We start from the raw sequence: 26162 nt of genomic DNA, 5'->3' as shown, positions 1-26162 counted from the left end.
GGCGCCAAACCGCTGCGCCACCCAGGGATCCCCAAATGTTTAGTTTCTAAAAGCCATTTGCACTGAGCAGCAGAATAACTTTTCCTCCAGTTGACTTCCTCTCTATCCCTCAGCTAGGTTGGTAGCAGTGTTGGAATTCATTCTGGCTGTTTGCTTTTATGCCCATGAGGGGAAAAAAAAATCATACATTTGGAAGATATCTGAGTGATCAGAGATCACATGCCTCATTTTACAGGTGAGGGCACTCTGTGCGGTGAGCGACACCAAAGGATTTCAGTCATTTGTGGCAGTACAAGGACCAGAACCCTGGTGTTTGGCGAGTCTTTCCTTACAAGCAGGGCACAGGCTGACTCTAACTCATAGACTGTTGATGATCATCTTTTTGGCTTTTGGCTAATTGTGTAAACCTCTTTCCTAGATCAGTGCGAGGATTTTTATTGTTCACAAGAGTTTAGGAAAATAGATTTGCTGATGCTGCAACATCATGCTCCATACCTGTTTCTACACTTCAGGAGTTTTTTTTTTATATATGCTGGCAAATTGAGATCATATGAAGAATAAAAATCTCTATGTAACTGGTTGCTTCACACATCAAATTTAACAATATTCAGTGCTGCAAAGCTCAGTGTTTTGTGTGTGCAGGGTTTTGAGGGAAACCCCAGCTCTTCTTTGCATCCTGGGGATCCTTCTCAGAGTACTAGGTACCTGGCCCTTCCTTTCTTCACTTTTACCAAAGCTCTTCCTGGTGTGTTAGAACTCAGAGCAAGGCAGACCCAGTTTCAGATCCCAACTCTGTAGTTTAGAGGCAAGTCCTTTAACCTCCATGAACTTCAGTTTCCTCATCTGTAAAACACAGATGACATTGCCCACTTTGCTGGTTTCCTTATGCTGTAGAGATAATGTGTATAAAGATGGAAGAAGGTATTGGAGGAAGATATTAAAATGTCTATTTCTTCTACTTTTCCATCAAGTCCCACTTGTACCTGATAATTGTATTAATTAACTTAGGTTTTTAAGCTTCTGTAATACATGCACATGCATGCCTTTTAATGTTATTAGTAGTTAATAAGGGATTTTGCTTCTCTGATACAAAATCACATTATTCTTTGGTGCTTTTCATCTGATTTCCCAGAGATTGGCTGAGAATTTTCAGAAAGCTTAGTATATAATTTGTCCTTTTTGAAAATTTTCCTTCCTCTTGGTAAAAAAAAAAAGAAAAAGAAAAAGAAAAAAAAAAGCCACACACACACAAAACCTCAAAACCCACCAAGTTACACATCATTTCTAAATTTGAATCTCCTTTTAAAAAAATTGTGGTTCAGATGGTTAAAAAGAGAGTTTCTCAGGGAAAATATATATTTTTCAACTTTACAAAGATTATATCACAATTCCTAAGAGCTGTATATATATATTTATTTTCCTAATAAGGCAAGGGTCTAAAGATAGTTTATTTTTTTTTGCTTTTTGAACAGAGAACAATACTTAACAAAAAATTCCTGATCTTTTGGAATAATACTATAAAATCGTGTGGTACTTTGGTGGAATTCAGTACAGTCTCAGCAAACATCAAATGGCAGCACAGGGTCTGATAATGGGAATAGGGAGGAAATGGACATGGAATCTCTACTTTCTGGAGGCACCCAGCTTGTAAGGGAGGTAGTAGATAGACAGTTGCTATATAAAACAGAGTTCTATGAGACTGCCGAGGCCAAGATTCTAACCTGGCTTCTAAGGAAGGGGCTAGACTCACCTTTCTGAAGGAGAGGACACCTGGACTATGACTCAAAAGATGAGTAGGAATTTATGAAGCTGGGAAAAACCATTATAGGCAGAGAGGAGTTCATGTTCTGAAGACACAGAAACGTCAGAGGTAATCCAGGTATGGTATAAGGAAAAATGGAGAGGAAGCAGGGGGCACATATATAGGGGCCCATGTAACACTAAGGAGTATGAATGGAGGAGCCATGGAATGTACCTTTTAGGGAGTCTCACACCAGAAAAAGACCTCAGAGATCAGAGCTTAACACACTATTTCACAGATTTGGAAACTGGGGCTGAGGAAGGGGAAATGTCCTACCCTGGCCACAGTTAGTGGCTGATAGTGTTCCTCTTTATACAGACTCAGTGGTACGGGGGAAGTAGGGCAGGGGGAGCCTTCACAGTGAAATTTCAATGTTGACCTTGTAATGCAGATTCTCATAGGAACATTTGGCCAAGGATTTATCATGGGGACTGTATAGTTCAGGCTAATGACCCCAGCATGCCTTTTTGCATATTATGTCCTTTAAAGGAAAGGCCATCACTAGCTAGAAATGCTCTTTGGCTATTTTTAGGCTGTGTGGTAGGGGGAATTAGTGGAATTCCTAAGGTCAGCTCCAGCTGTTTTTCTACAAAAGACCAGCTGAATTTTTCATGAGATTTGCTCATTAGAGCTTTTATCCTCCTGTGAGGCATTGTCTTGAGTCTGAGTCAGGCTGTCCTGGGAAATAAGTATAGGAACTAGAGTTTGGGGGAATCTAAACTGGAATTAGGATAGTTGCTGTCCTTTTTGGTGTTGAGTGCTATCTTAGATGTGGTGGGTCATCCCTAATGCCTTCTCAATCATAGTGAAGGTCTTTCTGAATTACAGCAACTACCTGGAAGGGTTGCTGGATTTTAAAGATTTAGGGATGTCATATATGTAAAGAGTGATGCCTGGACAGAGGTGATACTGATTACATGATAGTTACACTAAATAGCACCTTTCATTCAGTAATATCACCTCAAAACACTTTACAGATCTCAAGACAGATACTCCTTAAGACTCCTGTGAGGGGAGCTTGCCTGTAGTTATTTGGCATCTAGTTACAACACTACTGTCTGTTGTGTCTCAGGGCAGGTGAAGTGTCTATATGAAGGCAGGCAGAGTGAAAGCATTCTTCATTTCTTCTAGAATGCTCTGTGCACCCTTCCTCTTATGTAGTCCAGTGGGTGTCTAGTGGAGCTCATGCTGTGTTAGACAGTGAGTGGATGGATATGATTGTATAGCATTTTGCAGTTGATAAAATGCCTTCCCATATATGGTGTCCTTGGCCCCCGGTAGTGATTCCGTGAGAGAGATGAGCAGTGGTTAGTCTCAATTTTAAAAAAGAGGAAACTGAGACTCAGGTAAGTGCTACATTTATAAACACCAAGCTATTAAGTAGGTAACTAGATGTCAAACCAGATCCTATGAGTTTAAATCTCATGTTCTCTCCTCTTCATGATGTTGCCAACTAGGTTGGCAAATGAAGGGCCAAGTTTCTCCTCCATAAAAGTGGTTTAAGGGCAGCCCGGGTGGCTCAGTGGTTTAGCACCGCCTTCGGCCCAGGGCGTGATCCTGGAGATCCGGGATCGAGTCCCACATTGGGCTCCTTTCATGGAGCCTGCTTCTCCCTCTGCCTCTCTCTCTCTCATTCTCTCTCTCTCTCTCTCTCTCTCTCTCTCTCATGAATAAATAAATAAAATTTTTAAAAAGTGGTTTAAGGAATGCCTTGAAAGTAACGTGATTCTGTTGCATACCCAACTGAGGGAAGAGGGAATATCTCCAGCATGAGGTATCTGAACATGATGGGGTAAATGTGAGCTCTGTCCCACTAGCTCTGGAATGACAGCTGTTTTCTGAGCTAGGACATTAGAACAATTTATAACTTAGGCTAATGAAAATAATGCTCACTGAAAATTGTTAGTTGGGATAAATAGTAGTTTAGAGGCATTAACTAAAGAGATTGGTCTTGCAAAGTTTCCATCTTAAGAAGTCTAACACTGAGGGTCAGAAAGAGAACTGGTACACTGGTTCTCCCTAAAATGGAGAAAACAAGGCTTTCCTTACTATCCATGGAACAGGAAGACTGTAGGGATGCACCTAACACTTCAGTGATTTATTCAGTATTTAAAACTTTTTTTCACTGCTACATGCAAGGTACTGCGTGGCTACAAAATGAAGTGGATGTACGTCTTTCTCTTAAAGAGTTGATGGGAATTTGATATATGCATAAATTACTATAATGTTGAGGTAATTATTGAATAATTGTGCTGGCCATCTAGATATGAATTTTATTTATTTTTTAATTTTTATTTATTTATGATAGTCATCACAGAGAGAGAGAGAGAGAGAGAGAGAGAGAGGCAGAGACACAGGCAGAGGGAGAAGCAGGCTCCATGCACTGGGAGCCCGACGTGGGATTCGATCCCGGGTCTCCAGGATTGTGCCCTGGGCCAAAGGCAGGCGCTAAACTGCTGCGCCACCCAGGGATCCCTAGATATGAATTTTAATCTCAGCAACCCAGTGAGATAGGTATGATGACCATTTTACAGATGAGAAACCCGAGGCTCAGAGAAATTGAGCAACTTGCACAAGAGGGTCACATTGTACCTAGCTGTATCTGACTCTGGGGCTTGTGCTCTTTCCAACTTCAGATGAGAGATGTACAAGTAAATGCCATGAGGGCTCTGAAAGGAGTCATTATTGGCAGCTTGTGGAAGGGGGCTGTAGGAGCAGCTTTGTGGAGGAAGTGTCTGTCATTTAAGCTAAGACTTGGGTGAGAGGTGAGGTTTGGATGTGTGCAGATATAAAGGAATTCTGTGTGGTGGGGGGATTGGAAGGAACAGAGGTCTGGTGATGGTGGTGTTGAGGTGCTAATTGAGGAATGCTTTGACTAGGATTCATGCTGGAGGAAAGGCACCATGTGAAAATAGGCTGATAGGGAATTGGGAATGAGAAGCAATTTGGACTTACTCTGCCACAGGAGAAGAGCTGGGGAAAGTTTTTAAATTGAGGTATGGCATGCTCAAAGTGGGGCTTTGGACTCTGAATCTAGCTGGTTCGTGTATAATAGACCCAAGTGAGGAAGAGCCAGGAATGAGAGAAGCCATGTTCAGAGACCATTGTAGCCTTCTCAATGAGTGAGAGAAAAGGAGAGAAAGGGTCAAACTGGAGGCAGACTGTACAGGTTCAGTCATCTGAACCTGGCAACTGGATGGCTGGAGGGCAAGGAGAGCAAGCATCCCTCTTAGTGTCATTTATGAGGATGTATGCAGTTAACAGAGTTCCAGGCGACAAGCTGGGGATTCAGAGATGAATGAGGACGTCATCTGTCCTCTGTGTCTTAGTTACCTATGACTGCTATAAGAAGTTAGCACAAACTGAGTGGATTGAAACAACACAGATTTATTATCTTGCAGTCCTGGAGGTCAGAAGTCTGAAATGGGTCTTAACAGGGCAAAACCAAGGGGTTGGCAGAGGTGAGTTCCTGCTGGAAGCTCCAGAGGAGAATCTGTTTCCTTGTCTTTTCCAGCTATCAGAGGGGGGCCTTTGGTCCTTGGTTTATGGCTCCTTCCTCTACCTTCAAAGCACAGCACTCCAATCTGTCTTCATTCTCATAGCTGCTGCCTATCCTTCTGACCATCCTTCCTCCTCATGAGAATCTTGTGCTTGCACTGGGTCTCCTTAGATGATTCAGGGTAATCTCCCTATTGCAAGATCCTTCACTTAAACACATCCATGAAGTCCCTCTCACCATGTACCATATTCACGAGTTCCAGGAAGTAGGATGTGGACATATTTGGAGGGCCACGATTTTGCCAACCAGAGAGCTAACAAATACATCCATGGAAAATAACTTGTCACAGTTTTGTTGTTCCACTTTTGTCACCTGTCTTGGCTTTTTCTTTAGGCTATTGTCTTGCTTTTCTCCTAATGCCTTTTTTTCTTTCCTTCATCCAATAAATGGGGGCACCCGTTGTGTGCCAGGCACCATGCTAGGTGCTGGGGCACAGGGATGCCAAAGTGCCTCTTTGCCCACCACCAGAGGAAACAGAATTAGATGGGGGATGTGAATGCAGACCCAGATACCAAGATGTTAGACTCTTGACTTTTGATTTTCTGAAGTTTTGGTCCAGGCCTAAGATGAGAAGATTTGGAGGAATTTTTGGTCATTGAAAAATGAGATCCTCTCACCTACCTTCTCTATGGCCAACTCCCCAACCCAAATTTAGAAGATTTTTTATCTCCTTCACGCCCCTCCTCAGGGAGAGGGCTTGTGGAAACCAGGAATTTGACTCCTTCTTGTGACATGGGGTGGGAGGGTAGAAGATGGGAGACAGTCTAATGAGCAAGAGAGAAAAACAGGAGTAACTCTCTAGCCTCAAGGTAGCATGGAAAGGTGATCGAGTTGGTGAAATGTGGAGATTTACTGTTAATAGGTATCTATGGAGCATTTACTGTGTCCCAAACCATTTAACTTACAGCCTAATATCCTCACAGTGACTCTGTGAGGTAAGTCTTGCTGCCACAGGGTGCAGATCAAGCAATAGACAGTCTTCAGGGATCTACCAAGGAGTCCTAAAAAATCAGTCCCCTTCTAGTCATCTCTTGATGCTCAGCCTGGTGTGTTCCACTCCATCACAGCAGCCTCTGGTGTCAGGTATGGTGAGTGGATGTGGTAGGTTATTCGCCAGTCTCAAAGTTAGTGTCTCTGTAGAGGATGGAGAGGAGCAAAGAAGACCTTGCACATGGTAGGATCTTTCATGGATAATTAATAATCTTACCAGAGGGATTTGAACGGGTCCTGAGCCTGGGGTGAGGCAAGTGAGGCACCCTGGGCACAAATCTGTGGACACGAGGTCATGAACGTACAGACACTGGGTTTGTGGCATCCGGAGAATGAGTATCTTCTTACAGTTTATGCCCTAGATGCCTTATTGATAAGGAGGCTCACTTTTGGGGGGCGGCAGGGGCAGAGTGCTGTGCTTATACAACCTTGCCTCCTTGAATTTTGTGCCCTGGGCATCTTGCTGGCCTCACCCTGAGGTCTGGGAGTTGAGCAGGGGCCAGAGAGAGAGAGAGGGCTAGTTAGTCCAAGGGTCTCATCACTGGCTGCACATAATAATCACCTGAGCTGCTGGCATCTGACCCCAGACCAGTCATGTCAGTGTCGTGGGGGGTTAGAGGAGGAACAGACCCGGACATGGCTAATTTTTTTTTAAAGCTTCTCAGATTGATGTTAATGTACAGCCAGGTTTGGAAATCCCTGCATTAGTCCATTTGGAGAGATTCCCTCACATTCCCAAGCAGGAATGTCTATGATTGTACCAAAAATGGGGCTTTATGTAGTCCTTTTAAAGTCTGAGTTGGTGATTGCTACAGGTCAGTTAACTTTATGATCCTGGTTTAATTCCAGCCTGGTTAATAAATCAGCTGGTTGCTGCACTCCACTCCCTTCGTTTGAATTTGAAACCTAGAAAATAATTAAATCTAGAATTTACTTGTAATGCTGCTAGTATCAATGTGCTGGTTTTGGGGGTGCTATGAAGTGCCGCTCAATCCACTTACTAGTCCATTTGCAAATTCTCATTTAGGTTGAAGATGCCTAGGTCCCGGAGATAGAGGAGGCCCCTTCGGGGTGTCCCAGCTCTCACAGTAACTAGCTGTGTGACCATAGGCAGTTAGCTCAGCTTCTTCATCTGCACAGAGCTAGTTATGACCATGATTTAGCTGTTGCTCCCACTTTGGGGTTCACTGTTGTTATAGCCAGAAAACAATTGATGTACAATGGACATCTTTAACTTTGACTAGTTGCTATGCTCTTTAACCAGTCATTAGCCATTTCTGACTTTTTGGGAATCTTCATAGCTGTGATTCCCAGACCTGGCCAAACATCTGGCATCAAGCTTTTTGCTGCCATCCTGGTTGTGTGTGGTGTGACTGTTCCTCGCCATGTCTTCTCACAAGGCTTTCAGAATCAAGTGATTCCTGGCCAAGAAACAAAAGCAGAATCATTCCATCCCCCAGTGGATTCAGATGAAAACTGGTAATAAAATCAGGTACAACTCCAAGAGGAGGCACTGGAGAAGAACCAAGCTGGGTCTATGAGGAGGCATAGCACATCATGAGATAGCAAACCTAATTGGCACACACATTTAAGCTGCATGGAGATGACATGTTTCTATCCTATAAATATGGAAACATCCTTTCTACCTGGCCAATAGACATGTCTTATTGAGGGAATTATTTTCTCTGTTACTATGCCTCTATACCAGTAGGTTGGTTCAGTAATAAATGTAATAAATCTTTCAGCTGAGCTGCTGTTGTGTTCTGATTTGTGAAGTACTGAAATCCCCTCCTGTCAGATCTCACATAGCACTGTCTGATAGAACTTTCTGCAGTGATAGAAATGGCCCTTGACGACCAAGTTTTTAAAGTGTGGCTAGGGGGTGCCTGTGTGGCTCTGCTAAGCATCTGCTTTTGGCTCAGGTTGTGATTCCAAGGTCATGGTGGGGAGTCTACTTGTGTCCCCCTGCCTGCCCCTCCCCCTGCTCATGTGTTCTCTCTCTCAAATAAAATCTTTTTTTAGAAACAAAAACCAAAAAACATCTGGCATCATGTGGGAACCTTTTAGAAAATGCAGTTTCCTGGGCCTCAGCCCTGAAGCTTTTGATTCAGTATGTCTTGAGCAAAGTCTAGGAATCTGCTACTCATCAGCCACATTTGGATACGAACAATGATGAATTTAAAGTGACAGAATTCCCAATTTAGATGTCACTATAGAGCTTAAAGTGAATAGAGATTCTATTTCTTCATGGAGGCCTTCCCTGCCTCCCCCCTCCTCCAACAAACAAATTAAGCCCCCTGGTTAAGAGTTTTATAGCATTCTGTTCTTCAGCTTTGTAGAACTTCTCAGGCTTGTCCAACACCTGCCCTTCTTTCCAGAATATTGACTCTCTGAGGGCAGGGACTGGGTGTACTATCAGAGCTTTTAGAGCATACAACTTATCCTCTTTCAGAACTGATATCTGGAAAGGTGGTGGATGCTGCCTTTTAAAGGGGAGAGGATGTTTCTTTCTGGTGTTTTGAACTTAGGCAAAGCTCCTGGTGCTTCCCAAGCTGGATACTTAATAACAATCCCCTGGGTATGTTGGCTTTTGCAGCAAGTCCCTGCAATGTCAGATGAACTTTGTTCTACTGTGTCTTTTTTTTTTTAATTAATTTATTTATTTATTTATGATAGTCACAGAGAGAGAGAGAGAGAGAGGCAGAGACACAGGCAGAGGGAGAAGCAGGCTCCACGCACCGGGAGCCCGACATGGGATTCGATCCCGGGTCTCCAGGATCGCGCTCTGGGCTAAAGGCAGGCGCCAAACCGCTGCGCCACCCAGGGATCCCTGTTCTACTGTGTCTTAAAGCTCCTGTTTGATATGTTGTCAAAGGTAAATCATCCCTTTTGTAGATGGCCATCTTTTTTTGAAGATTTGAGTTTTTGACTCAAATATGAAGTTTATTATTTTTTTAAAAGATATTTGAGAGAGAAAGAACATGAGCAGGGGTAGGGGCCATGGGAGAAGCAGCCTCCCAGATGAGCATGGAGCTCAACGTGGGGCTTGATTCCAGGACCCCAGGATCATGACTTGAGCCGAAAGCAGTCACTTAACCTACTGAGCCACTCAGGTGCCCCTAAATGTGAAGTTTAAAATGAATTTAAGCTTCCCGTTTCTCTAGCTCCTTTCTTTCTTCACTGTTTTCATCTTTTGGAATCTTGACATACCAAGAAAATAAAGATTTAGAGGGTGGCTCTGGCACACTTACTCATCAAGACTGGAAAATGTGAAAAATCCAGGGTCAAATTTCTCTTCTTTGGCATTTCAGGCCATGCAGGGTCTCACCCCAGGTACTGTTTTCCCATTCATACCCTATACTCTGGTTACCAGCCTTCTTTTTAAATCCTTTCATGGTTTTGTGGCCTGGTACATTGGCCCAGAATCCCCACTCTCATCTCTAATTCATCCATCCAGGCTTACCTCACTGTATGTCCTTCCAAAATTCCTGTGGCCCTGATACTTGGTTTGGGCCTCCTTTATTAGTGCTTCACATTCTCCTTGCATGAGGGTTAGTTGTGTGTGACACTATCTTCCTCACATAGCCCATTATCTTGTCCTTGGTTGTAGCTAGATGAAAATATTTTGTTCCTGTGGGTATAAGTCCAAACTTGCCTAGGAATGGCAGGGGCAAGTTTTTCAGAAATTTGGGGACATTATTCTTAGGTTTGAATATTGTAAGAGTAGGGGGTGATGGAATTGTCATGTATAGGGAGTCTTTCCTTCTCTTTGTCTCCACTCTTTTTTTTTTTTTTTTAAGATTTTATTCATTTACTCATGAGAGAGGCAGAGACATAGGCAGAGGGAGAAGCAGGCTCCCTGCAAGGAGCCTGATGTGGGGCTTGATCCCTGAACCCTAGGATCATGCCCTAAGATGAAGGCAGACACTCAACCACTGAGCCACCCAGGTGCCCCTATCTCCTTTATTCTTAATTTGAAGTCATTAAGTTTGTCTGTGTGAAACATCAGATGTGTCAGCCACATCAGCTGGAGAAGACTAAAGTAGAAAAATGGCTTCCACCTTTGGAATAATCCCCACAAAAGTGAAAACTTTATATCTTGAAGGTGCTTGTCACTTTTAATTTTTTAGTTCCTCAAATAAAAGATAAATTTATTATTGGATAACAAACATAGTCTTTCTCTCTATATCCTTTCATTTGTTTATTCATAGGTTCATTTCATTTATTCACTCAACTTAACATTTTTGAGTAGTTAACCTTGAGCCAGTCACAAGACAATGAATTATGCTTTCCCTTCAAGAAGCCCAATTTAGGCAATGTATTAGGTTGAGTAATTTGCATATTTTTAAATAGCATGATGAGAGCCCTGACCACACAGAAACAAGAAAATATTCATGTAGCACTGTTTTGGGACAGTGCTGTGGAAAAAGTCTGCTTTTCATATAAACATATCTCTGTGTAAATATATGACAACACATTCTGATTGAGTTTAAACTCATAAAGGTAGGTTCTTTTAGTCATAGTTTCTGGTTGCCAGGATTTTCACCATTCTTGAGAGGCTCATGGCCATGTCGTAAATGCCTGTATGTTGACACAGATGCCTTTTCCCCTCTATCCTGTGCTTTTGCTCCTTCCCATGTCTGTCCATAAAACAAATCAAAATGGCCCAATCATTTTCCTGTTCATACACATTGTGCATAGAGGAGCATGCCCTGCTTTGAGGGCCAATGCATGTTTCTCATAGGAAATGGCAAAGAAGAAAGTAGAATGTCTGGAAAGAGGAAAGCAGGGTGAAAACAGAATTGGACTGGGAGTCAGGAAACCTGGAGTCTAGTCTCATCTTTGTCCCTGACTAGCCACGTGATCTCTCCGAGAATAAGGGGGTAGTGATGTAGTAAAAGATGAAAAACAGTGGCTTTAGAACCTTCCAGCCCTGGCTTCAAACCATGTTCTGCTTAAGTGACAGTAGACCAGTTATTTAACTCCTTGAGCCCAATGTTTTCTGCACTATGTGGAGAATACCTGCCCACCTCACTGGGAGGGCAGAGAGATTCAGTGGGATCACAATAGGTAGAGCACTTAGCACCACCTGCTCATTTTTCAATTCAGAGAAAAATAAGCAAGATTGCAAAAAGCTTAGAAAACATCATGTGAGGAGTAGCCGAGGGAGGAAGGAAGTTCATCTTCCCCTCAACGAAGGAGACGCGGAGAACAACAAAGCTGTCTTCCTTTTAAATTGCTGTTTGAAAGGGAGAGTGAGGTAGTGGGGCTGGGACAAATTGGAGGCAAAAGGCAAAAGTTACAGGCAAGTTCAACCACAGTGTAAATGAAACCTGAGAAGTAGAGCAGCCCTATAGGAGAATTAGGGCTTTGGGCATGGCTTCCCTGGCAGGGTGGCTTGTGGGTCTGATGAAACCAGTTTGGTGTGTAACGGGGAGATCTTTGCGCTGGGTAGGAGTTGAGCAGAGGTTCTCTAATTGTTCCACTGCAATCATTCATTCCTAGGCATCCCCTGAACCAGCTGTGTGTCATTTCATCGATCCCTTGATGCCACTATGATCTAGGAAGTTTATGAAACATTTGGTTTTATGCATGAGTCCCTTAATTGATCCAGGGCTGTTTCTGTCCAATGCTCTTCCCCTCAACCCCACCCTGACTCCAGCTTATTTATTCCTGCTCTGCCTTTCAGATTTTCCTTTCAAGCCTTCATTCTTAATGTCACAGGATTGTCAGAACAACTTGCTTCTTTTCTGAAAACCTCATCATGTGAGAGTCACTACTTACTTGAGGTTTCCTCCCCTTTCTTGAGGTATGCAGGCTTTGGTACAACCACAGTCATCTGGGGAAGAAAGAGGTGCTATGTGACCTGCCCTTGCAGCAGAGCACGGTGGGGGCACACGTGCTGTTGTCCTTCAGGCTCTCACCTGGGTTTGGTCAGGCAAAATGATTGGGATTAGGCCTGTAAATCTAGCTCTCCTCCTAGTTGTGATAACCAGCAAGCACCCACTGTTTGGGGCCTTGATTTTCCTTTCTAGCTTAACTTTGGACACTTGACAAGGAGAAGTGTATTGGCTTTTGTAGATGTGGCATAGGAGGGCTGACACATGGAAAACTGTGGTCTGCATTTGGAGCCTGTAAGCTTCCCTTTCATGCTGCTGCTTCCAGTACTGCTCACTCCTGATTTGTTCTCAACAGTCTCCTGCCTTTTCACCAGAGCTTCTCCATAATCTCTTTAAGAAAGGGAAAGTAGGAGTACATACACCCATCACATAGATAAGAAAACTGAGACCTGGGAAAGTCGTGTGATTTATTCAAACTACACGGTCAGGTGAAGGACCTGGAGCTGAAACTCATTAAATAATACGGACCTGGTTTTTCAAGTCCTAGAGCCAGCTTCACCTTATGGAAAAAGTGGAAGCTCAGTCCTCTCCCATCTGTATTCATGTATTAAATATATGAGTGCCTAGTAGATGCAAGGCACAGTGGCAGATGCTGGGGTCACCAAGCACTCAGATACCCAGGCCTTGCTCATAAATGAATGGAGGATAAACATGAGTCGATAGGAATCTGAGATGGTATGACGAATATCCTGACTCAGAAAGTCAGGTGCTAATGGAACACACCAGAGGGATGCCTAACTCAGCCTGGAGAGGTTAGGGACAGCCTCTGTGCATTACGTGACATCTAACTTGAGATTCAAGGGCTATTAGCCCAGGGAAGGTATTCCAAGAAGAAGGAATAGCATATACAAAGACCTGAGGACAAAAGTAACTGAAAAGTTGTGTGGGGCAGACCTTCAGCAAAGTACTTGGGGAAGAAAGCTGGTACTAGTTCACGTGAGTCCCACAGGCCACAGTAAGGAGTTTGAGCTTTGGGCAATGGGAAGTTGTGAAGGGTTTTAAACCTAAGAGTATGGCTCAGTTAGATCTGACTTTTAGAAAAGTCATTCAGCAGCATGATCAGGATGAGGCTGAAGTTTAGGAGAACTTTTTTTTGCTCACCCTGGTGGCTACTCCTTCTAGGAACACATCGTAATCCCCATTGCCTAAATTTATCCCTCTCCGTTTTTACATTGAAATTGCCCCTGTTGCTGACTGCCCACTATGGGCCAGTAGTTTTTCTATGCTTAAACAGAGAACGAGGGCCCAAAGTCAGAAGAATTTTGTTCTGCTTCCCAGTTTGAGGAATCTGTGTTGGGGAGAATTAGAGAGGTCAGCATTGGGGTGGCTTAATCTGATAAAGGTACTGGTAAGGGGCTCCTGGGTGGCTCAGTCTGTTAAAGGTCTGCTTCAGCTCAGGTCATGATCCTGGGGTTCTGGGATAGAGCTCTTCTCAGCAGGGAGTCTGCTTCTCCCTCTCCTCTGCCCCCTTCCTGCTTGTGCTCGATATGCTTTCTGTCTTGCTCTCTCATCCTCACTCTCAGATAAATAAAATCTTAAAAAAAAAAAAAAAAGTTACTGGCAAATAACAGCCCAACCACACAAGCATGGTGACAAAAACCTCCATGAGCCCTACTCTCCTTTTTGAAAAACACAGACTATAAAATACTTCCTCAGACCTTTTTGAGGATCCTGTGAGCTATGTTAAGTGCCAGGAGTGTAGGAGGTACCCAGTAAATATTTACTTTTTTTCTGATTTTCCTTAATGGTGCTCCATTTCAGAGAAACAGTCAGAAATCATATAGCCCTCATGAAACCTACTTCTTTCTGACTGGCCCTGTCCTATTCACCACCTGGCACACTCTGGTGTTCTAGCACTGACTTCTTTGATGTTCTTTGAACATGCCAGACAGACTTCTACTTCAGGACCCTCTGATACCAGTGTAGCTTGTTTCCTCACCTCTGTCAAGTTTTTGTTTAAATGTCGTTTTCTCAACAAAACCAACCCTAACAACTCTCTTTAAAACTCGAACTACCCCCTTCCCTTCTCTGCTCTATTATCACCTTCTGGCAAGTTACATAATCTAATTATTTAGGCGTTTTTGAAATTATTATTTAGTCTGATATCTCCGCTAAGTGTCATGTAGGCTCCGTAAGGACAGGAAGTTTTTTTTTGTCTTATTTATCACTGTATCTCTAGTGCTTAGAACAGTGCCAGGCACATAATAGGCTCTCAATAAATGTTTGTTGAATGAATGAATGAAATGTTCGATTACCTCCCATGGTAGATAACATCCAGAGTATTGGGAATTGGGAAAGTACCTGGTATTGAAGAGTCTTGATTGCCATCTAAGGGCTCTGTTGCAGTCTGACCCAATTAGTAGTCAGAGATTCCAGCTTCACTCCTTTCCCTGTAAAATGAAGATATTGCCCTTTGTCTCACTAATTTTTAGAAGAAATGTTTAACCCTTAGAAGCTCTGATGCAGAAGCACTGGTTAGCTTGTAGTTCTTCATGAAGGTGTGGAAACCAGCATTTCCTCCCTTAGCAATGCTGCCAGTTACCACTGCTGGACAACTTGAGTTGTTTATGTCCTTTGTTCTCTTCCTGTCTATCACTCATTGAATTTAAAAAATGTCTCTCACTCAACCATATGGCAGTGTACATGGTTCTCCAAATGTGGCCTGAATTAATTTCCTTACCAGCCTCTGAGATCTAAGAAAATTAGTATGCATGAAAGAAGCTATTCTGCATAAAAGAATAGATAGCTGTCCCCTAGTGAACTTGTATATTTGGGTTAGTTTCATTCATTTACTCACCTACTTATTCACGTTCAGAGACTTATAGTCAAATGGTAATGACTAAAGGAAGATAAATAATTATAGTGGTGGTATAGATATGGAGAAGAAAGTTTTTGTGTTAGACTCTTGCTACAGAAGTATTGTAGAACAGCCACAAACCTCAGTGGCTTTCAACAACAAATATGTATTTCTTTCCATAATCTCCAGGTCAGCTGGGGTGGCCTTACTTCAGGTGGCTCAGGTTCTGGTCTGACACTATATCTCCTTTTCTGGGACCCACACTGGAAAGGCAGTAGCTCCCTAGGGCAGGTTCTTCTTGTAGCCCATGGCAGTAGTGTAAGAAGCCAAGCCAAACCACACAGGCCCATGCTTGTATCACATTTGTCACATTCCATTGACCAAAGTCACAGGTCAAGCCCAACAACAGGAAGGTAGGGATGAATACTCTGCTCACTCTTGTGGCAACATGGTTGCCTAGTTGTTTCAGGGAGGAAGTGAAGAGTTAGGAGCAATAAGTGAATCTACTTTGAACTCTAGCTGAGGTAGTTAGGGAAGGCTTCCTTGGAGGTGGTAACTTTCATCTTGAGGGATGAATATTTTCCAAGATGAACAAACAGGCACCAACCTATACAAATGCATGCAAATTTTAAAAAGAGAGAATAAAGTAGTGACAATATTTATTTGAGTAGTCACCGTGAACCATATGCAGAGAGCTACAGGAATATAAAACAAAGGTCATCAGAGTACCTGTCCATGAAGTCCATACTTCATGGGGGAGATCAGAAGGAAACATAATACAAAAGAGAAAAGGAAACTGTATAACAAAGTATACTCTTATTTGGAGGGACAGGACAAAAGTGTGAACTCAGAAAGGAAGCTAGACTATATTTTTAGTAGCTATTTTAGTAGCTAGAGGATGCAAGATATGTGCTGTTTTATATTCATTATTTCACTTAGTCTTTACAACCGTAAGGGACATCCCACTGACAAATAAGGGCAAAAGAGAAAACGGAGCCTCCAAGTGGCGGGTCACTTGCTAACATGGCAGAGGGGCACTTCAGGGTGGTTCTGTTTTGCCAAATCAAAGAATTTATTCATAAAAAGTACTCAATAGTATACACACTCTGTTTTATTCTTCAGTGAGACTGCTTTAAAACTTACTGAGCACCTTTGGGGCACCTGGGTGGCTCTGTCGGTTAACCATCTGCCTTCAGCTCAGGTCATGATCTCGGGTCCTGGGATTGAGCCCCGCGTTGAACTCCCTGCTCAGCGAGGAGTCTGCTTCCCCCCTATCTCCACCCCCTCCCCTGCGCATGCTCACTCACCGTCTCTTTCTCTCTCTTAAATTAATTAATTAATTAAATATTAAAAAACAAAAAAAACTTACCGGATCCCTGGTTTTTGGTGTCAACTGTATGTGTAGCACTGTGTTAAAGGGCCCCAATCCTGGAGTAGGTGACTTCTAAAGTCCCAAACAGCTGTGAAATTCTTTGTGACACCTTCTCATTGCACATGGGGTGGAGTTGCCTCAAAGCAAATAGGATTCTTGCCCAAAGTCCTACTTAAAATTCTCACTTTGGATGGAGGAGGTTGAAATTATGCCTCTTCCTTTCCCCAGTTTATATACACACGAGTAAGTGTTCTTTGTCCTCAGACGTGAAGGGAGCAAGTGTGGTGAGTTGCTCTAGACCCAGCAAAGGTTAGAGGTGGGACTGGATAAAGACTAACAGTTCCTCCTCTTGTGCACACTGCCTTTCCCTGATGCCAGCTCATTACCTGTCATTACAGAGCCCAGATAACGTTTCCGTGAACACTGCTACTCGCAGAGACGTGAGCATTTGTCAATTTTTATTTTTAGCTTCTTACCCATAATCACTTGACAACGTGTCTTCCTGGTCTTATTGACCTTGAGTGGGACTACTTAGCCTAGCATCCTGTGAGTTTGGAGAGAGAGCACCAGCTCCTTTTCTGAGCCATCCCTTTCCTCAGTGGGTTGTCGAACATCGAGAGGCATTTTGCGTGCTTTCCATATTGGCAGTATGGAATTGAGTAGAACGTGCTTCATGACCCATTTGCTCAGGAAGCTGGCAGAACTGGTTTCCCTGATCTCAGAGACCATCTCACATGGTCATTCTCTTTCCCCAGGCACGTTTTAAATCTTGTAATAATGAGCAATGCTTATAGGAATTTCCTCACACTGTCTGGTGTTTACTATCTTGTGATTCCCCAGGTATCGCGAGATGCTCAGGTGCTGCTGCCTCTCCTTGAGATGGTGACCTGGACACAAGGAGAATAAACTGTGTCTAAGACTGGTCCAGAGTGGGAGTCGGAATGCCACTGTGGGAACAAGTGACCTGTCTGGCAAGGAATGCAGCATCCTTCTGAGAGCCTCTTCTCCACATTGTACCACAGATCACCATTTACCTTTCTGGAAAGGGCGTTGAGGATTTTGCCATCAGCCACCTAAAACTTTTGCTGAGCCAACCTCAGACTTTTGCTGCAGAACTGAACAAGATATTATTTCACTTAATTTTTACATTTCTAAATCATTCAAGCTACAGTCCTAGTTTCACTTTGAGAATTTTAAGCCAGATCTGTTGCTATTATTTTTGTGTATGATTTCCAAAATGATTGACTTGAGCTTCCTGACAGAAGAGGAGCAAGAAGCCATCATGAAGGTTCTGCAGCGGGATGCTGCCCTGAAGAGAGCTGAAGAGGAGAGAGTCAGGTAAGGAGCCAGGAGGTCCCTGGGCATCGGGGAAGGGGGACAGTCTATAAGAAGATGGGGCACATTTTTTTCTGAACCATAAGGGATAACTCTGACAAGGATCTTGGACTTAACAGGCTTTAGGTTACTTCATGAATGGGATTTTTTTTCCTTCCCAGTGTCTCTTAATTTATCTCTTAGGACTCCACCAAAAATAGTCTTGATAAACTAAACCCCTTTAATTTGTTAAATACTGAATTAAAAATGAAGTATATACTAACACATACATACATATATTTGGATGTATGCATATTTATATTGACTTTTAAAAAATGAATCATGGGGCAGCCCCGGTGGCACAGCGGTTTAGTGCCGCCTGCAGCCTGGGGTGTGATCCTGGAGACCCGGGATCGAGTCCCATGTCGGGCTCCCTGCATGGAGCGTGCTTCTCTCTCTGCCTGTGTCTCTGCCTCTCTTTCACTCTCTCTGAATAAATAAATAAATAAATCTTAAAAAAAATAAATAAAAAATCATTAACTAAATTGGAAGATTTTTTTAATTCCTAAGATTTAAAAAAATAATAAATTGAGAAGTAGCTCACATTTCTGCATACTTCAGAAATGTTTGAATTGGTTTCAGCAGCAATTGAAATTGGCTCTGACTGAGCCATTTTTTCATTTCTGTCTCACAAGGAGTGACAACATTGACACATTGTTCTTGCTGAGAGGAACCCACATGGTCCATGTCAACATTCCTACCACTTGCCACTCACCCGCAGGGTAGGTAGAAGGAGCATAATAGCAGGATGCCAAAGAAGTGGACTTGAGCCCAGACCCTGTTACCTGTGTCATCTTGGGCTTTGAAGGCAGTGAAAGGCTTCTTGATTGTAAAGTATTAACTGCATAATCCTCACCTAGGAGTTATCTGGAAGGAGCATAAGCCATGTTCTTGTTTCCTAGGACACAGGACCATGAATAATGGATTTATTTGCACCATTTCCCATATTTTGACCCCAATTGAACATGTATGCTTTGTGAATATGCTGAAATTCACTCCAAGCACTCCAGAGCATCTGGTTATGGCTACTAATAATAGCTCACAGAGACAGTGCTTAAACTAACAAATGATTCACAAATGGCAGTGATTAACAGATTGCAAAGGGCATTTTTCTGAGCTCAGACACTCTTGAGCAGTTGATAGGGGCTAAGGGTGGGATATAATTATGCCTAGTTGATGTGTGAGGAAATTGACTCTGAGACAGGGTAGGTGGTGACTTGCTCAAGCTTCTACTACCAATAGATGTCAGGATGGAGAGTGAGATTCTGGTCTTCAGGTACTCATGCACTAACTCCACCTCCTTTTTCTGAGAAAAAAGATAGCAGAGAGGCAGTCCTCGTGCCTGGCCATGGGGAAGGGGGTGGCCGTCTTGAAATGAGGTATGACATTGAGCTGTGATGGTGACAGGTACAGGAGAGCTTGAGAATGGGACTCTTGTCACATGCCTCCCTACAAGTCACCTGTAGTGCTCTGTGCACTTGGGGTGGAATGTTCTTCATTCTCAGCAACTGGGGGGTGAGGGGGCTTGAGCATTTTATCCAGGAACCCAGGAAATTTACCCCAGTCCTCCCTCAGAGCCTTTTGGTAGCATTGATCCTTTACCCATTTACACTTTATAAAGCCCTTTGGTGAATGTTATACGATGTTTCCTGACAACAACCCTGAGATTTGGCGAGGCAGGACTGTGACACCCATTTTAAAAATAAGGAGTGAGGGCAACACAGAAAAAAATACTAGTTGATTCTTAAAGCATATTGGGAATCCTTTCTCCTCTCAGAAGATAAGATGGGGAGATTTGGAAAGAAAGCAGTGGAGCAAAGATGGCCCTGGATATCTCTTCCTGTGTCAGGACATGGGAATTGTGAATACCAGATTGCTGACTATCTTCTATTTCTCCATTTATCAGGTGTTATGTGTGGTTTGCGATTCTACATCCTCTATCCAGCCAGGTTAGGAAAAGGGGTTTGTCCTCCCTTTTCTGTAAATGTCATTGGCTCCTGGGACTGCAGGCTGCTGAGTGTTCACCATTGTTGTGTGTTTCCGTGAGTGGAGTGGAGGTGTTTCACTAGCATCTGCAGTGGCTGATGGAAAAATCCTCAAAAATGCAAAGTTCTGACTGGAACTGTGCTTAGTATAAGGGGTGTGAGCATATAGCCTCTGGTACCAGCCCATCTGTAGCCACGGCAATAATGCAGTGAGTCCCTTAGTAGTGGTGGGTTTGCAGACTCCCCTTCTGTTTACTGTTTCTCAGGGTGCCCTAGCAGCTTTTGCTTCTACAAACTGATAGCAGGAAGTCTTGGGATGGCGGAAAATCAAGTGTGAGTCAAGCCCTGTGTTCTACCATCATTCTGGAGAGTTTTTAGTCAGGCATTAAGGACCTGATGTTGACCACAGATAGGTCTAGGACTTGGGGAGAAGTGATGGTGTATGGTAGGTGGGTGGGTGGCAGGTGACAGATGAGCATGAGGCCCATAGCCTGTGTACACTGAAAGACGCCCAGCCCATGGCCTGGCCTGCTTCATATAAAGAGAATTGTTTTCTGACCCCCTCTTTGATTTAGGACTGAAGGGAGTTGTGGGTGTGGGTCTGAGACTGTTCTGCTCCTGGGCTGGTGGAACTAGATCTCTGATCTCTAAAGATGCTATTCCATGGGCTTTTGCTTTCAGCCCCTTTGCCATCCTCCAGCTGTTTGTCTTTGACTCTTCCATCTGCTTTCCATATAGCCTGACAGCGCCAGAAAGATTTTTTTGTCCGGATCATTCACTTTACTGATAAAGCCCAGAAAGGGGGAAATAAGTAGCCCAGGGCCACAGAGATAATCACTGCCAGGGCCATAGTAAGAAAAGCTCTTGGTCCAGTGCTATTCCCTGTACCCCATGGTGGTATTTTTGCCCCTTGTAATTTGTCCAGGGCTGCCATTTGTTAATCATTTGTTAATTTGTGAAGCACTGTCTATTTACGAATTATTATTAGTAGCTATAATAAATAGTGCTTAAAGTGAATTACAGTACATTCATGTTCAATGAATTCATGTTCAATTGGAGTCAAAATCATTGGTATTATTCCTTCAGAAGAATAGGGAAGAAGTCCCCTACTTAACTGTGGAGTCAAAACTGAAATGAGTTTGAATCCTCTTCTCACCACTAATCAAGTTACTTGGACATTGGACAAGTTACTTAACCTCTCCAAGCCTTAACCCAGAGACTGAGAATGCCCATAATACCAAACTCAAAGGATTAGAGTCAGGATTAAGTAAGATAATTCTTAATCTTCTTAGCACGTAAGAGGTGATGGATACATTTTAATTCCCTTATTCCCCCCTCCACCTTTGCCTCTAAAAAAAAGGACAGAATTCTATGCTTGGTAGTCTGACTCCTTAGGAGGAAATTACTCTTAAAACTCTCAATTATTTTTTTTAAAGATTTATCTATTCATGAGAGACACAGACAGAGAGAGAGAGAGAGAGAGAGAGGCAGAGACATAGGCAGAGGGAGAAGCAGGCTCCTTGCAGGGAGCCCGATGTGGGACTCGATCCCGGATCCTGGGATCACGACCCGAGCCAAAGGCAGGCACTCAACTGCTGAGCCCCCCCACCCCCCGGGCATCCCAAAACCCTCAATTATCTAATGCAGTGAAATTTCATTGAACATAGGGAACTTCTCTAGACAATGATACGAAGAGAATTCTATGGTAATTAAAACATGGTCCTAGCCCTCAAAGAAATTGACCTTTATCCTTTTAATGCATTATCAATTGCAAATTTAAAATCTCAACTTTGTTTCCCTAACATGATTTTACAATTTCCTAGTCCTCCTGGTTGGTATGTGGCTTTAGAAACATAAATTATGTGATTATAATATTAGCGTAAGCAAACATCATTAGAAAGGCATATGTGCCACTATAAATCAGACCAATCTTTCAAATGCTAATTTATTATGGACTTTGGAGTATAACCCTCCTACAGCTATGAGAGGATATCACTAATGCCCTAGAGCACTGTTGCCCACTAAGACCAGATGCTGCCTCCGAATCCTTTTCAGCACGGCTGTAGGTGAGATTTCACGTTCAGTCTGAAATCTGTTTGCCTTTCCTAATATATCCAGGGCTTCAAATTGTTCACATCCAAGTTCATTTGAGACATTTTGGAAATGATTTAATCTATATGTTACCTCCAATCTGATTTCATGAAAGAAGAAAGATGAGTGTCATACAGGGGAAGCAAATGTTCAGTTCCCAAATCACTCTACCTGTTCAAGGTTGAACATGGACCTGAACCCAGGGAATAGCCACTGTGGTGTCTCAGGAGGCAGCTAGAAGATAACTGTCCTAGGTCACTGTTGCCCTTATAGCTGTGTTTTGTGCTACTTCTCTGCCTGCTGCCACAAGTACTGGGCCCAGTCATTAAAGCACATGCATATTCAGCTTGCTTCCCTAACTACCAGCTACAGACATTTCACAGATCAGCGGTGAAGCAGACATCGGGATGGATTCTTCTTATCTCCCTACTCCTTTTTCTTTTTAAGAAACACCATTCTGCATACATATATATAATTTTAGTCTTTTATGGTTTGAAAATGAGACACTCTAAAGGTGGTATTTCCTGTGCTTTGCGTCATACTGTCAGCAGGAAGTCATTGCCCATGTGTGCCTGTGCACCACTAGCACCACACCTCCCACCCCCGTGCACACATAACCACATCTACGTGATGGGCATTCTTGCCATAGATATCATTTCAACCACAACCGCAACTTATGATTCTTAGCTGCTCCCCTAAGACCTGGGTTTTGTTTTGTTTTGTTTTAAGTGAAGGCAGTTGGCTTTGAAGAACTGCTTTCCAGGACCTCTGGGGTGTTTTCTGTCAAAGCAAAGAGGAACGGAACCAACATTTCTCAAGGAACTATATTATATATGGAGCTTCACATATATTTTCCCTTTTCATCCACATAGCTGAACCTGCTTAACAATGAGGAAGTGAGGTAGAAGAGGTTAAGCTCCCTGAAAGATTGAAGAGTTGCTCAGCGAACTGCAAAGTCTGTGCTTCCCACATGCTGTGCTGCCTCTCAGCAGATTGTGGGGATTTATGATGTGTCTATGACACAAGGGACACATGTTCCCTCTCATTTTCCACTATAAGGAAGCATTTGCAGTTTCCTTCATTTTCACATGTGTTGGTTTTTCAGATTCTCTATCAAAGGTTGAATTCCTTTGTAGAGTGAACTGTGATAACCATCTTAGACACAAAAATCATGTTTGGCTCTCTCAGGTAGGGTAGAGTGGTAGAAACAGCATTGACTAGGAGTCTGGATGGCTCTGGTCCTAGCTGTTTGACTCTGGGCAAACCTCCTAATTTCTCTGGCCCCAGAGTGTTTTCAAATCACATAGTCTTACCATCTCATCCCAGGATATACTGAGGGGTTAAAAAAAAAAAAAAAAAAAAAAAAGGCTGGGAAATGGGCCAGCCAGTCAGCCTCTCTGCTGGTTTTTATCCAGTTGACCAGATAACATCAACCAGGTAGGCCTTTGCCTAATCATGATGAATAGCTGGAAGCCATGGTATGTTGTGTGCATAAAAAGGGGAAAAGAGGATAAGCTAAAGGAAAAGTGTTGAGGCTAGCCTGAAGGGTGTCATTGCTCTTCTAACTTTCTCCTGGAAGTGCTCACACTCTCTCTGCAACACAGGAATTGAGACAGGCACTTAGGACTGTCTAAAATAATGAATTTTTTTAATGTACAATTCTGAGCATATGGCTGGTACATGATAGGGGATTAAGGAATTAATGAATAAACAAATGAATAGATATGGCCTTTAGCATGTGGAGGAGACAAGATGGCCGTCTTTTACAATTGACTAAATTCTTTGTACATGATGGTGAAATTGTAAGTATTAAATGAGATGATGCATGTTCAGTGACAAGCACAAGGTCAATATAAAACACATGCTTTGTATGTATTAGCCAAAGGAATGAGGGGCATGACTGGCATGTTCTGCCTGGAGGGCCAGCAGGACAGTGTCCTGTCTGGGTCAAGTGCTCTTCTTCTACCTTCACTTATGCCCACCAGCCCGTGAGTGTTTATTGGGCATCTTCTCTATCCTTAGCTCTTTCCTAAGCACGTTGTGCATATGTGCAGAGGATGGTAAGTGATGAAAATGGTGATCTCAAGAAACATCTTTTCTCATTTCAACTAAATAGTATAAGAATTAGAGAAACAAATGCCATTTTTATTGGTCTGATTAGAATTGATAAAAAATGAGACATCAACTCCAAACTGGTGGAGAAGATTTTAATAGCACCATCTAGATGATGGGATTCTTTTTTTTTAAATCCTACATCTTTATAAAGCTTGGGTTTTAATGTCACACATATGTATTCATCTATGAAATATTCCAAATGACTAAGATAGAAAAAGAAATTAATTAAACCTAACAGGGATTATCATGTTAGAAAAGACATAAATGGCACTTAATGAAATTGCATAATTTCTTATTCTTTTGCCATTTAAAAAGCATGAAACCCAATCCTAATTCTGTACTATGATGGCTCCTAGCCCTTCCAGGAGCCATGTGTTTCAGTGAGCCTGACTCACCCAGCATTTGTCCCTGGTATACTGAAAGCTTAGCATGATCAGGGCTTGCAGACAGTCGTGTAGGCAGGAGTAGATCCACAGTTGCACAGGGGCACCTACAGAATGCCTTTCAGCTGAACACCAAAAATAAGTAAATAAATAACCTCCTGAAGAGAAATTGAGAGTTGTTAACGCTATGAGGGTTTGTGGTCTCTTTCAATAAGATGAAAGTTAGTGCCAGATATCATCATGTTTGTTCCTGTTCTGCCAAGTGTGAAATGTCCTACCTCATCAGGAGAAGTCAGTGCCTTTGTGACATTTATGATTTACTTAACCCTAGCAGTGGCAGGATCATTCTTATCTCTTGCCTGACTTGGACTGGGGTGGCTGTTGAGCATTTATTTGTTCTTTCATTTATTCACTCACCTAACAGTTATTGGGTATCAGTTCTGTGCCAGGCTTAGTGCTAGAGCTGGCATTACATAGGTGATTAAGATGTGGTCCCGAGAGGGGATCCCTGGGTGGCGCAGCGGTTTGGCGCCTGCCTTTGGCCCAGGGCGCGATCCTGGAGATCCGGGATCGAGTCCCGCGTCGGGCTCCCGGTGCATGGAGCCTGCTTCTCCCTCTGCCTGTGTCTCTGCCTCTCTCTCTCTCTGTGTGTGACTATCATAAATTAAAAAAAAAAAAGATGTGGTCCTGAGAGTTTACAGAGTTCACAGATTAGTGGGTGAGACAGATGTGCAAATAGATCATTAGAATATGGTGTGGTCAGTGGCATGGGAGCCTGCGGGAAGGGCAAGCTACTGACCTGTGCCTTGGCAATTAGGGAAGGCTTCCCCTGTGAGGTACATGAGCTGGATCTGAAAGATAAGAAGCAATGCACTCCACAGAGAAGTGAGGAAGGATATCCTGAGAGACTTCACATTTATTGGCCCCTTCTCCAGATCTAGGCACTGTTAGGTGCTTTCAGGTAAACACCTCATTTAATCACCTCAGAAGTCCTGCAGTGTAGGTCTCATTTTCCCCTGTCTTTACGAATAGAGACTGAGGCTTTGAAGGGTTCAGTAACCTGCCAGAGGAAGGGTCAGAACTAGCATTTGAACCTGTTTGGGAGAGTCTAAAGCTCATAGTCTTTCTGTAGGGCTTTCTACTTCTAATGTTTTTGGAAGTTAGAAAGAGCAGTTTGCAGAATAGTAAGAAGTTCAGCATAACTGGCAAGTAGAGTCTGAGAGTAAGTGCTGGAAAACGAATCTGAAAAGGACAGTCTGAAACCAGGTGGCCAGGAGCCTCATATGAAACCTCTTTCCTCCGCAAGCACTGAATAAAACCCCACTGTTTTCCAAAGACACCAAGCAAGGATATATGGAGTAGAAGCCCTGCCCCTAGGGGCTCACTTTCTAATCAGGTAATGCTGGAGGGACTTCTGTCTTCTGGAATTGAACTCAAACTTGGTCCTTTGGGAGAAGAAGGCAAAAGCTCCATGAAGGATTGTTTGTCCTGTGAAAAGCCTCAGATAGTTGGAAACAATTAGGAATGTTTAATAAGAACCATGACCTCTCTGGTGATTGAAAACCATGAAGTGATAACAGTCTCTGTCAGGATTTGGTGCTGTTCAGTCATGACAATGTATGTCCACGTGTTGTGATTGGTTATGTTTGCTATGGACCACTTCTTCCTAAATAATTGGGAGAGGAGAGAAAGTTCCAGCAGAGAGTTGGACTCTGGGTAAAAAGATACTGCCCAGGCATACTTGGGAAAAAGGAAATGTACTTGCTAGGATCCCTCCTATTTTCCCTACTCCCAG

General features: G+C 43.1%; 1 protein-coding gene across 11 annotated transcripts in view; it reads left to right on the top strand.

The window, feature by feature from the left end:
* The window catches only part of SYTL2 (synaptotagmin like 2), a 119332-nt gene that overhangs the window by 32218 nt on the left and 60952 nt on the right, over window positions 1-26162 (top strand). For 10 of the 11 annotated variants that reach the window (XM_055320320.1, XM_055320325.1, XM_055320324.1 and 7 more), the window contains exon 2: window positions 17260-17757. In XM_055320320.1, the coding sequence (XP_055176295.1) occupies window positions 17645-17757 (113 nt within the window). In that variant the 5' untranslated portion in view covers window positions 17260-17644. Of the gene's footprint in view, window positions 1-9141; window positions 9226-17259; window positions 17758-26162 lie in introns of those variants that run through there. The other variant, XM_055320322.1, reaches the window with a different exon arrangement.

The sequence above is a fragment of the Nyctereutes procyonoides genome, unplaced genomic scaffold (assembly GCF_905146905.1).
Source record: "Nyctereutes procyonoides isolate TBG_1078 unplaced genomic scaffold, NYPRO_anot_genome, whole genome shotgun sequence".
Lineage (NCBI taxonomy): Eukaryota > Metazoa > Chordata > Mammalia > Carnivora > Canidae > Nyctereutes > Nyctereutes procyonoides.
This window is presented reverse-complemented; position numbering and strand designations above follow the sequence as displayed.